Below are 12,358 nucleotides of genomic sequence, written 5' to 3' on the forward strand. Positions count from 1 at the left end.
AAACAATGAGCGGGAGGGATTTTTAAGTCCAAATATTTTGTTGAACACAAGTTTGGGATGGAGTAGACGAAGGTTTACTGGAGCACTGGGTGTGGATATAAACAAATTCCTGCACACCTACCTAACACTGTTTAGTAGATTTAGGTCCTGGACATAAAAGTAGTTGTGGGAAGGAGGAAAATGTGTTGATGTTGCGAGGGTGGGAGGAAAGGAGTTTTCGCAATTGTCGTGTCGCCACCGGGAAAATCTTTCTGGTGCACGGGTCTTCTAGTGAAATCTCATTGGCCCGCTCCTGCAGGTTTTCCGTACCCTCCTTGAAGAAACCCCCCAATATTGCCCAACTGGGCCATGTATGACTAATTTTGGATAGCCTAGTACCTTTAAATCCTCCCCTATTTGCTATCCTGCTGCTTGTGATTTCTCTACGAGGTCATTTGGTCACTCTATGGTCGTTTTCCCTCTGGTGTACAGGTCTTTCCTTTTGACTCTTTCTGCCGCTGCTTTGGGAAGCTACTATTCCCGGGTATGAGACGTACGGCTCTGGGGTGTATATGTGGTACTTGGGCAGAAATATGGTGATTTTAAGCTGTTTTAGGAAAGCCGAAGCTAGAGGGCCATCTCGGCTGGAAAACTGAAAAAGTGAACTACTTCAAATACGTTATCTGCCATATCGAGGGCTTGCCGGCGTGTAGGTATATGCTGGTCGCAGACAGGAAGAAATGCTCTTTAGATAACCCAAATGCCATATAGAGAGGAAAATCTATTGTATAAAGCCCTTTGCATAATAATAGTCAGGAGCACAAATCGACTAGGCGTATAATCGGCTAAATAAAAGGCTTATTTGGGTGTCTGTTGGGCAGGTAGGCTGCAGTGAATGGTTGCAAAAGAGTGTATGGTAGATGGGCCAAGAGACACTCCTATTGCTAGTATGGACGCCTAGTGTAGTAGGATGAAGTAGAGCTTAGGCAATGATGAGATACGAATTGGATGTTTTTTGCTAAGTCTGGTGTTCAAAGAATCATTCAGTTGATAGCGGTGTAAGCCAAATTGGAAAATATTGACGTATAATGTTGTTTCTTTTACCTGTGTTGGGTGTTGGTCACATAGAGCTGCAAAGGTCTTTACTCTTGTTTACCAGTAAACTCAATTCTCTTGGTAGCTATTCACTTTTGAAAACAAAGCTAATGGACGATCTTGCTTTGTTGTCGTGTTTGCACGGTCGTATTTTATGGCTCAGTGTATGTTCGATCAGTATATCGGGTTTCGTCGTCATAAGAAAGTAACACCTAAGTCTGGATATTCATCCATGGAATGTGTTGAAAGGTATTTAATGGGCGCTTCTTTTTAGAAGTAGGATATAAAATATTAGAAAAACACTTCAGATCAGAAACAGATATATGCAATTGTGGAAAACAAGAAAATAAAAATCAAAAGAATGGCGATCAATCTAGCATGAACAAGCTTTATGAGATACAGTTTAATCCTATTCTTTGCTTCATTACGGTTCCAATGGTTCTCAATCTCCCATTCGGTGTTCCTCTTTTCTCATCGCTGTCTACATCTCACTTGCTAAAACTTTTGACCTAGACATTGAAGAAACAAACACAACTTGACTTCATGTATGTCATTGTAGTTCAAGTGCCTCAAACTCATGTCATGGTATCTGTTCCTCTCTTTAATGTGCAAAACAACCGTAGGTATGTGTGTTTCTGCAACAAATGAAGTCTCTCCCACACACAGCCATTTTCAAGCGATTTCGTGAGCTTATGACATTCATCTGGTGAGACTCTAGGCTTTCCTACCTTTATTTTTGATTTTATTGATTTTTCGATTTTTGGTGGACATGTATAATTTATTCATTTTGCAGCCATTCTACAAGAACATAGCTAAATCAGTAACGCACCCAAGAATCCAGACAAACAGAAGAAAACAAATAAAAAAAAAAAAAAAAGAAAAACAACTTAAGAAATCAATGAACATCTTCAGTTACAATATTTCCAAATCACCATATTAGCCCTTCTCTTCTGTCCTTTTGTTTCCCAGTCAATCTGGTTTACGAATACCTTATTACTGCACCTGCCTGGGAACACCTCCACATATCAAGGACCGCAGAATCCACTCAATTCTCTAACCTTAAAGTCACAATGCTTTCGGTCACACCAGCACAAAGAGAACAAATAAAGCAAATAAAACAACAGAGCCGTGATAAAGAACTCCATTGGCTTGTGGAGCTGGTTGTCCAACCTGAACTTCCTCAACTTATCGAGGCCCTCCAGATCTGCTCCAACCTCATACTATATAACTCTCCCCAAAGCCCAGATGAATCAAAACATATCGAGAAAGGTCCTGCTGTTACGCTACCGGTATCTTCAGCAAAGCTGGAGGCTGTCAAGGGAATTTTAGTTAGAGACGGTGCTCATATCACGAAAATGAGTGTTGCAATCAAGGAGAAACATTTCAACAGGTCGGTGCATCACATCAAGCTTGCCAAACCTATCATACTTTCTCAGATAATGGCAGCAAAGAAGTCAATTGAGCAGTCTATGACGCTAATAGTCCAGGCTGAGTCCATCTTTGATGATAATCTGTTGGAACAGTGCCAGGAGACACACCGTGTCAAGCACGAGCTGCTCTTAGACTTGTTCAATAGTCTACTACAGGAGCTTCAAGTTGCTAAGAAATCTTTACAGCTTCCTACAGATCCGGATCTTGTTTTTCCACTGCACGTTACTCCCTCCAGTCATTTCGATCCTCCACTCAGTCCCAACATCGCCCTTGATCTCTACATCTCACAAGCAGAAGTGTGCCTTGATCTTAAAGACCTTTTTATCGTCACTGAGAAGCCGTGGTGTGAAATCGACCAAGAGACAGGTAAGTCTTACGTTGATAAGGTGAGAGATCGCATGTCTGAAGGAAAGAGTGATGAAACAGACCACCAGAAAAAAGACAAAGACAAGGAAGGTGTGTTTAGCAACGTTTTTGGACATTTACTGCTTCGTCCTAAATATGACGCCCAGGACTATATCACAAGATGTATAACGTACAACAACCAGGTGGTTGTCGTGGACAGGAAGCTAGAAGTGTCGTCAGCAGATCCAGTCTTGGTTAGTGCATTCACGAAGCTTGACTCAGTCGAGTACATTGTTTCAAGCTTCATGGATAACATCAAGAAATTGATGTAACATGCCCAAAACATGTGCTGTGGATTTTGCAACCGGTATATTGTACCCCGGATATTGTCGCATTCCCCCAAGGTGGTTTTTTTGAGTGGACAATTTGCGCCCATATATAGTAAGCGAGAGCTCCACAATTAATGCTCAGAAGGCTGTTTTCCACAACCACCAGGCCTTATTTCCGTTTCCCGACTTTCAGCTTTTTCAAGAAACATAAAATATTCGCCATGAGATCCGCCTACACTATTTTGGCTGACGACTCAGCCATCGAGAAACCGCTTTTGGACGACCGCAGTTATAGATTTATCAAGCTAGACTCTAATGACTTACATGTATTGTTAATCAGTGATCCATCTACAGATCGTTCTGCTGCCTCTTTGGATGTCCATGTTGGTTCTTTTGCCGATAAGGAATACAACGTGTCAGGGTTGGCACACTTCTGTGAACATCTCTTGTTCATGGGTACCTCGAAATACCCCGAGGAAAACGAGTACCTGAGCTATTTATCCAAACATTCCGGTCACTCAAACGCTTACACGGCTGCTGAACATACAAACTATTTCTTTGAAGTGAGCTCAGACTACCTAGAGGGAGCTTTGGATAGATTTGCCCAGTTTTTCATCGACCCGTTGTTCAGCAAAAGCTGCAAGGACAGAGAAATCAGAGCTGTCGACTCAGAGAACAAAAAGAATTTGCAAAATGACATGTGGAGATTTTATCAGCTTGATAAGCTGACCAGTAACCCTAAGCATCCTTATAACGGGTTCTCCACAGGTAACTACAAGACTTTACACGAAGAGCCGGTCAGCCGAGGCGTCAATGTCCGTGATGTCTTGCTTGACTTCTACAAGGACCATTACTCTTCCAACATTATGAGTTTGGTTGTGTTGGGCAAGGATTCTCTTGATGACCTCAACTATTGGGCCATCACCAAGTTCTCCGACGTTCCCAACGCCAACCTTTCTAGACCTTCATACCAAGGCCAACTAATTTATACCCCTGAAAATATGGGCAAGCTTTTGAAGGCAAAGCCCATTATGGATTCCAACAAATTAGAGCTCACATTCATGATCCCAGACGACCAGGAACACAACTGGGACAGAAGACCAGGAAGTTATTACTCTCATCTTATTGGCCATGAGAGTAAGGGATCCATCTTGTACTACTTACAAAAGAAGAACTGGGTGAACGAGCTTTCAGCCGGAAATATGAAAGTGTGCGACGGTTGTTCCTTGTTTTCCATGGAACTTGACTTGACTCCACTGGGTTTGGAAAACTGGCAAGAAATTGTTGTGCATGTCTTTGAATACTTGAAAATGATCCAATCACAAGACCCACCAGAGTGGTTATGGAAGGAGCTAAGCGATATGTCTAAGATCAACTTCAGATTCAAACAGAAAGAGAGAACTTCCAACACTGTGTCGAAGTTGAGTAGTTCTTTGTTCAAGTTTAAGGAAGACTATTACATTCCTCCTGAAAGGTTGTTGAACTGTACTGTTTTGAGAGACTTCGATGCCGAGGAAATCAAAAAGTACGGCCGTCATTTGAACCCTTCAAACTTGAGAATCTCGTTATCTTCTCAGCATTTGGATGACCTTCCAAACACAGAAAAATGGTATGGTACTGAGTATGCTTACGAAGACATTCCTTCAGAACTTATGGATGCTTTGAAGTCAGCTACTGTCAACCCAGAATTGCACCTTCCCGCACCAAACAAGTTTATTCCAGAAGACTTTACAGTTAAGGGCGAGAAGCTGGAGAAAGCATTGGCTCATCCTTGGTTAATAACCGACACTCCTAAATTCGAGGTTTGGTTCAAGCAAGATGATCGCTTCAGAATTCCAAAGGGCTCCATCAGTCTTGTCGTTCATGCACCTCCGTTAGGTGAGACGATAGAATCCTCGGTCTTGGGTTTGCTTTTGGGTGAATTGATGGAAGACGAATTCAATGAGATGAATTACTTTGCTGAACTCGTGGGCTTGAACTTCTCCCTTCTGCAGTTCAGAGATTCGTTCTCGATCAAGGCCAGCGGCTACAATGACAAGCTCCCTGCTTTCCTTGTTGAGGTGTTAAACAAGTTTGTTAACTTCGAGCCTAAACTGGACAGATTCGAGTCAATCAAGTATAAAATTACTCAGGATCTCAAGAACTCAGGATATGATATTCCATACGCTCAGATCGGTACACATTTCTTGCAGTTGTTGAACGAGAATACATACCCTGATCCTGAAAAGGTTAAGGTTCTCGAGAAGGTCACTTTCGACGACTTGCTCAAATTCACAAAAGAACAATTGTGGACTAAGGGAGTATTTGTCCAAGCTTTGATTCACGGTAACTTTGAATACTCAACTGCAAAGAAGGTGAGTCAAGATCTTGAAGATGCATTCAACAACAGAGAGCAAATCGCCGAGACAAAGGCAGCTGTGGACGACATCGTTAGATTCCAGAGTGTTAAACTTGATGTTGGTGAGAACGTCAGATACGAGTTGCCCTTACAGGACCCTTCAAATGTCAATTCATGTTTGGAATACTTTATTCAGGTGGGCAAGGTTGAGAAGGATAATGCCCGTTTGAGAGTCCTTACTGACTTGTTAGCGACGATGCTCCACGAGCCTTGTTTCAACCAGTTGCGTACTAAGGAGCAGCTCGGTTACGTCGTATTTTCTGGTTACAGACTGACAAGATCGTACTTTGGTCTCAGAGTACTTGTCCAGTCTGAAAGACCATGCGACTACCTTCAGTACAGAGTGGAAAGATTCTTGGAGATGTTCAAGGAACAGAAGCTTGGCTCTGCCCTTACCGATGAAGTCTTCACCAAATACAAGCAATCTTTGAAGAACATGAAATTGGCTAAGTTGAAGAATCTTGGAGAAGAGACTTCTCTTTACTGGAATGCCATCAACAACGGCTTCTACGATTTCCAACAGAAGACTAACGATGTGGAGATCTTGGAGACCATCACTCAGCAAGAGCTCGTCGACTTTTTCAACGATTACTTCGATGTTAGCGGAAGCAGCAAGTCTGCCCACTTAACAGTATGCTTGAACCTGAGAAAGACGCCAGTATTTGACGATAAGAAGAACTTCATTACTGCTGTTCACAACTTCATTTACGAAACCCGCCTGTCTGTTCCTACGGAGCTGATTGATAAGATCGTCGAGGAGAAGGGAATCGACATCAATGCTGTCGCTGAAGCCGTATGCGGAACGCAGGGTGACAAGAGCAAATTCGTTAAAGAGATCGAAGAAAGAACCAAGAACCCTACACCAACTTCGTATCCTAAGGGCAAGCTTGAGGAGGACACTTACCACTTCAAGGAATCTCATCCTCGTGGTGGTGCACCAACACCCGTTTTGCCTTTGAGCAAGTACTACTACCCACACGAAGAGGCTCACCTCTAGGACTCTAAAAGTAAAAAGGAAATAAGGAAAAATCAACGTATCTTCTCCTAAATGTAATCTGTAGTAACCAGATCTGGGGTTGAGGCACGGGTGCGACTAGTTACCTATGTTGTTAAAGTACACCGCTGTCGCAACCTAGTAACTATTGAAAGCGTCACAGCCCAATGACGACTCTCAGCCTAAATAAAGTTAACCAGACTTATTTTGATAAGCTCTTTGTGGCGAAGAACAACACCCAGTTGTCTGCCGCCATTCGGGCGAAAGTGCTACTTGTGGACCAACATACCATGCCTATCATTTCCATGAGCTTCACTCAGTCACAGCTTCTCCAACAAGATGTGGTTCTTATCGAGATGATTGATAATCTTTATAACTTGAGTACAATGAAGCATCTCAATTGTGTTGTCTATGTGAAACCTACTAGAGAACTGATCAGTAAAGTGTGTGAGGAGCTTCGGAACCCCCATTATAACCACTACCAGTTGTTCTTTAACAATTCTATCACTAAAAATGACATTGAGAAGATAGCTGAAGCAGATGAGCAGGAGCTTGTGAACCAAGTGATGGAGTTGTACCAAGACTACTCCATTGCCAATGATAACTTGTACACGTTAAGTGTACCAGAGGCTGCACAGGGCCCTAGACATAGCGTGACGATTCAAGAGGCTACCAGTCTTGTAAGTCTTGTTTTATCATTGAAAAAATGTCCATTGATCAAATATGAAACCTCCTCCTTGGACTCGAAACGTTTAGCATCAGAGCTCTTATATTACATCAACTCAAACCTGAATAACAACTTGTTTGATGACCTCAACAAAACGAGCGATGTTCCTCCCGTGTTGCTTATCTTAGACAGAAAGAATGATCCAATTACGCCTTTGGTGCTTCCCTGGACATATCAGTCAATGATTCACGAATTAATTGGTATTGATAGAAACGTCGTGGACCTCAAGGACGCCTCAGAGCAGCTCACACTTTCTGAAACACAAGACAAGTTCTTTCAGGAGACTATGTACTCAAACTATGGTGATCTTACTGATAGGTTCCAGAAGTATGTTGACGAGTACAAGAAACAAACGAAGCAATCGTCTATTGAAAACCTTAAAACGCAAGATCTTTCAGAATTCAAGAAGATCTTAACCAAGTTCCCTGAGTTCAAGAAGCTTTCAAACAACATTCTCAAGCATCTCAACATCATATCGGAAATTGATAAACAAATTTCGGGCCAAAACTTGTGGGCGGTTGGTGAGTTGCAGCAAACGATCGCATGTGGCCTAGAGAACCACCAGAATATTAAGACAAGACTCATCGATTTGATTGCAGACCATACCGTGTCAACTCAAAACAAAGTGAAATTGCTCTTGCTTTATGTTGCCAAGTTCCCAAACCAACAGTCAGATTTGGGTGCCATGTTGGCCAAGCTTAACGACCCTGTCACAACTAGTCCTCCACCAACAATTACACAGACTTCTTTGATCAAGCAGTTCAGCAGGTACTTTGGCAGCATCAAGAAAATGTCTTCACTGGAGAGCAATAATAATAATGGCAACATTGGACAAATCTTCAATAAGAATCGTATAAAGATCCAACAGCTTTTCAACCCTAACAATGACGACGATAAGCATAGCATGCCCAAGACTGATAACATTTTCATGCAATATATCCCCAAGCTCAACGATGTGTTGGCTCAGATCACAAACCCTACCCCACAAAACAAGCAGAACCAGCAGCAGAATCAGCAGGATAAAGTTGAACTAGCCACTATGACTCCTGATGTTGTTAGCAAACAATACGGGGACGCCTCTGGACAGGCAGCCCAGGAAGTGATCATCTACTTCAAGGGTGGAGCTACATACGAAGAAGCTCGCTTGGTACATGAGCTTAGCAAGGTAAACAGCCGTGTCAAGTATATTATTGGTGGCGATGGAATATTAAACAGCAGCCAATGGCTCGAGAAGATGAGTGATATTGTCAACGGATATAATGAGCCTGCTGGGGGATCAGCAGCGGCAACAGGCCAACAGGATCGGAGAAGCCAGCTTCGTGAGATCTTATAGGCTTTATAGATATTAATAAGATGAACAAAGGTGTTCAACTAGGGAGCGTACTTCCCGAACTTCTGTTCCCAGGAAAGGATCTTTTCTGTCAAGTTTTCCATAAGCTTTAGGTTCTCATCAAAGTGGGCAACTATGCGTGTTTCTCCTGCTGCCTCAGCCAATTGGCCATTCTTCAGGTCTCTTTCTTCCTCCAACTCCATCTGCGTACGCCCAAGCCATTCTAAGATGGCCCCGTGCGCTTCCTCAACTCATATATCGTACACTTGTCGTTCACAAAGCGAGGCTTGGACAGCTGGTTCAAAAGCTCCTCCTTGTTTATAGCGTTCTTGTCTGTCTTGGATGGGGCAGCGTTCTTAGGCTTTGCCGAGGCCGGCCTGCTCTTAGATTTCGGCCTCAGAGGTCTTGAACGTGCTTCTTTTTGAGTGGCTTCAGTATCTTCATCTGCATTTGACTCGTCCACCTCATCTGTCTCGGAATGAGATCTCTTCTCTCCACCAGTATGCTCCAGATCACTCTGTCTTTTCCTGTCGTTTCTGCCTGACGTCTTGGCACTTTCACGTAAAGCCTTCTGGAGCTGCTCATCAAAGTCGTTACCATGGCGACGGTCTTTTCTGGATTGTCTGTCTGTCTCTTTTGTTGCCTCTGGTGTGCTCTCGTTGGGGCTTCTTCTGCCTCGCAGCCGAGTAGCAGCCCTTTTCTCGTTTCGGCTGCTCTCTTCCTCCATCAATCGAGCTCTTCCATCATTTGCAGGTTTATAAAGTGTTCTGTTGGGCTGCTTCAGCGAAGCCAGCACGAATAAGTGAAGTTCTGGCTTACACTGCTCACACCAGTACTTATCAGGCACGTCTTCATTGACAAAGAGACCAACACAATAACCGTGTTGCCAAACCAGACACTTGTCACACTGGATAAAAAGCCCCAGATCGACCTTGATCCGGTACTCCTGCTGTAGAAGCAGCTGAACTTGAGAATCTATGGAGGTGAGCTCTTCATGGCCACATACACAGCGGGTGATCTCATCGGCGTCGTCGATGTCATTGTCAGGGTCTTCAGCATCTGACGCTTTGGATCTATCATCTGCGAGGGGCTTTGAGCGGCCAGATCGGCGGGACATGGTAAGTGGATGTTTTGGAGGAATTGGAGTTTCTGTGATGCTGCTGGATGAAATATGGAGCACCGATGTGCCGAGTCGCGCGAAGCTCATATTGGCTGTAATGGCCATGGCTGCGAAGCGCAGAACCAGCACCTACAAGCGTTCCTACAATAGGTAATTATACATACATCTCTTCATTATAAAATTAGGGCTAGTTCCTCACAACTAGAGTACCAAGCCTATCGTACATGCCTGGGTTCCGAATGTATGGGTCAAGCTCAATGTAGTTATCTGATAGCTGGTAATTGATCAAAATCTTATCTCTTAAGTACCTCGAACTCATGTCGGGGTCTGTACTCTCACACCATTTCCTAGTCACATCAATGAAACGCATGAAAAGTTCATCTCTTTGTTGTCGGAGACGCTTGTATCTGAGGTCTTTTCTCTTGGGTGGTCTCAAATCGGCAGCAGTGGGCACAGGGTATGGCACTTCATCTGTATCATCGCCTCCAAGGTATGACGGTATATGCTCTGGATCTATAAGGTTCACCAACTCATCGTAGCCCTTGGTGAAATGGATCTTGGACACAACTGCTGGGTCTAGCCAGTTCTTAATGACGTTCCACACCGTGGAGAAGATCCATGGAGCATTATGCACAATGATGAACCCAAGCGTCTCAGGGTAGTGGGCTTCAAACATGAAGGCCAAGAACTTAATAGGGGCGTTATCGGCGTTCTTCAAAGAGAAGCCCGTCAAGTCAAAGATCACTGTAAACGCATCGACGGAATCATGCACTTCTCTGGAGAAGAGACGGCACCACTCAATCAAAACCGTGGCAAACCGTTCAGTCTCGGGTAAGGGCGAGTCATGGGCGAAATGCTTGCGTGATTGAAAGACGAAAAGCGGATTTCCATACCTGTCATGGCCTCGAATAAAAGACTTGCCTGTGGTGAGGTTTTTGATGAACCCCTTATTCTCGCCACTAAAGTAAGATGGGCCGTCTGATTCACGTACCCATTTCTCAGCCGGATATTCGGTTTGCTTCCAAACAACAGACTTAACAAGCATTTGCACGGTATCATCATGGTTGAACTTACGTGCTCTGCAGAATCGAAGGATCATGTTATCTAGAAGACCATTCTTCACCATGCTAGCAATGCCAGCATGAACGACCTTTGGTTTGACTTTGCTGACGGCTGGATGGACATTGCAACTGGATTTGACTGATTTAAGCAGGAAACTCTTCTTTGGACGAACGTGATGATGGCGATGATGGTCAGGTGAGGAGTGGGCAGTATGGAAAGTCTCTAGCGAACTGAGGGATTCTTTTTCCAAGGTGGATTCATCGTCGTAGCCCTCTTCTTCAAGCGGATCTTTCTTCTCGTCATATGCTAGGTGGTGGTGGTTGCAGTAAACGTGTCTGGTGTGGTCCGATGGCTTGCTCACAAAGGAATACTTTTCCAAGTACCCGTTTTCCAACGCCAGTTTCCGACCAGGCAGCACTTGTTTGGGAGCCAGAGATTTGCTGCGAAAAAGACCCCATTTGCTCTTCTTCTTTTTCTTTTCACTCAGAGCTGTGGTGGTGGTTTGAAGCGTCAACGATCCTGATGGAGCAGAGCCCAAAGAGCCAGCTTCAGAGTACATGGTGGTCGATGCAGCCAAAGAAGGCTGATCTGCCTTCTCCACGATTGACAGCAGGACAAACAGATCAGGTAGGGAGATGTCATCGTTGGTCAATGAGATGTCGTAGCCCCACAGCTTCAACAAGGTGGCCCAGCACTGCTTGAGCGCTACCTCCTGGGTTGCATTAAGACTTTGAATCCGTCCAGGGCGATATTGGATTTCCGAAGGGTATACCAGCGGATACATCTGTGGCGTGGAAGGTAATAACAGGGTTCAAAAGCAGTTTTATGTCTCGATAGGCAGACGAAAATTACCACGCACTTGTACGCAGGAAACACACCTATCGTTCAACGGTCGGACTAAAGCAACAGGGAGGGGCGCAGCTCTAGGGGGATTGCCAAGCAGGAAAAGGCTCAAAAAATAATAATCCGAATAAGTGACCAGGTAAATGAAACTCGGCAGCAAAAGCTCGTCCATTTCATCTTTCTCTTGGTAGGTGTTCACATGCCAGTCGTTCGATAAGCAGCTCAGCTGACAATCCAGCCAAAGAAACAAGCCGCGGTGCCGATTCCTTTGCATTGCTGCCAGCGCGGCTTAGTTACGACAAGACCATGGACCGAGACAATAGCGCTGCACTGATTAGGGAATTTAGCTTGTGAATCTCGTGGGACAATCCACCTGATAGACTGTTCTGGAAGCCTTGGTTGGTATTGATGAGAAAAGAAAATGGAACATTTTCTCTGGAGCTGTCAAGGGCAGCTGGCAAAGCGCCTTGCTTAGTCTTTGGGGATGCGACCTCGCTTAAGTCTCTGTGACATATCACCGCAGCCTGGCAACGCCCGTGTAAAGATGGGACAAAACAGACAAGTACCCAAAAGCCAAAAGCCAAAAGCCATTCCGGCCAATACTCAACAAATTGCTCTTCGGAAAGCCTCCCCTCCGTATACAATTGCCATCACTCTTCTCTAGCAAAAAAAGCGTGCGCTAAAAATGGGGTTGCCACACATTGT

General features: G+C 44.3%; 5 protein-coding genes across 5 annotated transcripts; 3 read left to right on the forward strand and 2 right to left on the reverse strand. All coding sequences in view use genetic code 12, as the record gives it.

Moving 5' to 3' along the window:
- Positions 1 to 2,144: 2,144 nt before the first annotated feature.
- Positions 2,145 to 3,182, forward strand: RAV2 (Rav2p; the record flags this gene model as incomplete). The annotated part of the gene is made up of 1 exon (XM_025484374.1): positions 2,145 to 3,182. One exon carries the CDS (start codon positions 2,145 to 2,147, stop codon positions 3,180 to 3,182), a length of 1,038 nt encoding a protein of 345 aa, XP_025342589.1.
- Positions 3,183 to 3,400: 218 nt separating this feature from the next.
- On the forward strand, positions 3,401 to 6,574 carry STE23 (metalloendopeptidase; the record flags this gene model as incomplete). The annotated part of the gene is made up of 1 exon (XM_025484375.1): positions 3,401 to 6,574. One exon carries the CDS (start codon positions 3,401 to 3,403, stop codon positions 6,572 to 6,574), a length of 3,174 nt encoding a protein of 1,057 aa, XP_025342590.1.
- Positions 6,575 to 6,738: 164 nt separating this feature from the next.
- On the forward strand, positions 6,739 to 8,631 carry CXQ85_000634 (uncharacterized protein; the record flags this gene model as incomplete). Its single annotated transcript, XM_025484376.1, has 1 exon — positions 6,739 to 8,631. The coding sequence occupies one exon, from the start codon at positions 6,739 to 6,741 to the stop codon at positions 8,629 to 8,631; it is 1,893 nt and encodes a 630-aa protein (XP_025342591.1).
- Positions 8,632 to 8,851: 220 nt separating this feature from the next.
- CXQ85_000635 (uncharacterized protein) lies at positions 8,852 to 9,745 on the reverse strand (the record flags this gene model as incomplete). Its single annotated transcript, XM_025484377.1, has 1 exon — positions 8,852 to 9,745. One exon carries the CDS (start codon positions 9,743 to 9,745, stop codon positions 8,852 to 8,854), a length of 894 nt encoding a protein of 297 aa, XP_025342592.1.
- Positions 9,746 to 9,935: 190 nt separating this feature from the next.
- On the reverse strand, positions 9,936 to 11,594 carry CXQ85_000636 (uncharacterized protein; the record flags this gene model as incomplete). Its single annotated transcript, XM_025484378.1, has 1 exon — positions 9,936 to 11,594. One exon carries the CDS (start codon positions 11,592 to 11,594, stop codon positions 9,936 to 9,938), a length of 1,659 nt encoding a protein of 552 aa, XP_025342593.1.
- Between the last annotated feature and the right edge of the window lie 764 nt (positions 11,595 to 12,358).

The sequence above is a fragment of the Candidozyma haemuli genome (assembly GCF_002926055.2).
Source record: "Candidozyma haemuli strain B11899 chromosome Unknown A_2014730914, whole genome shotgun sequence".
NCBI lineage: Eukaryota > Fungi > Ascomycota > Pichiomycetes > Serinales > Metschnikowiaceae > Candidozyma > Candidozyma haemuli.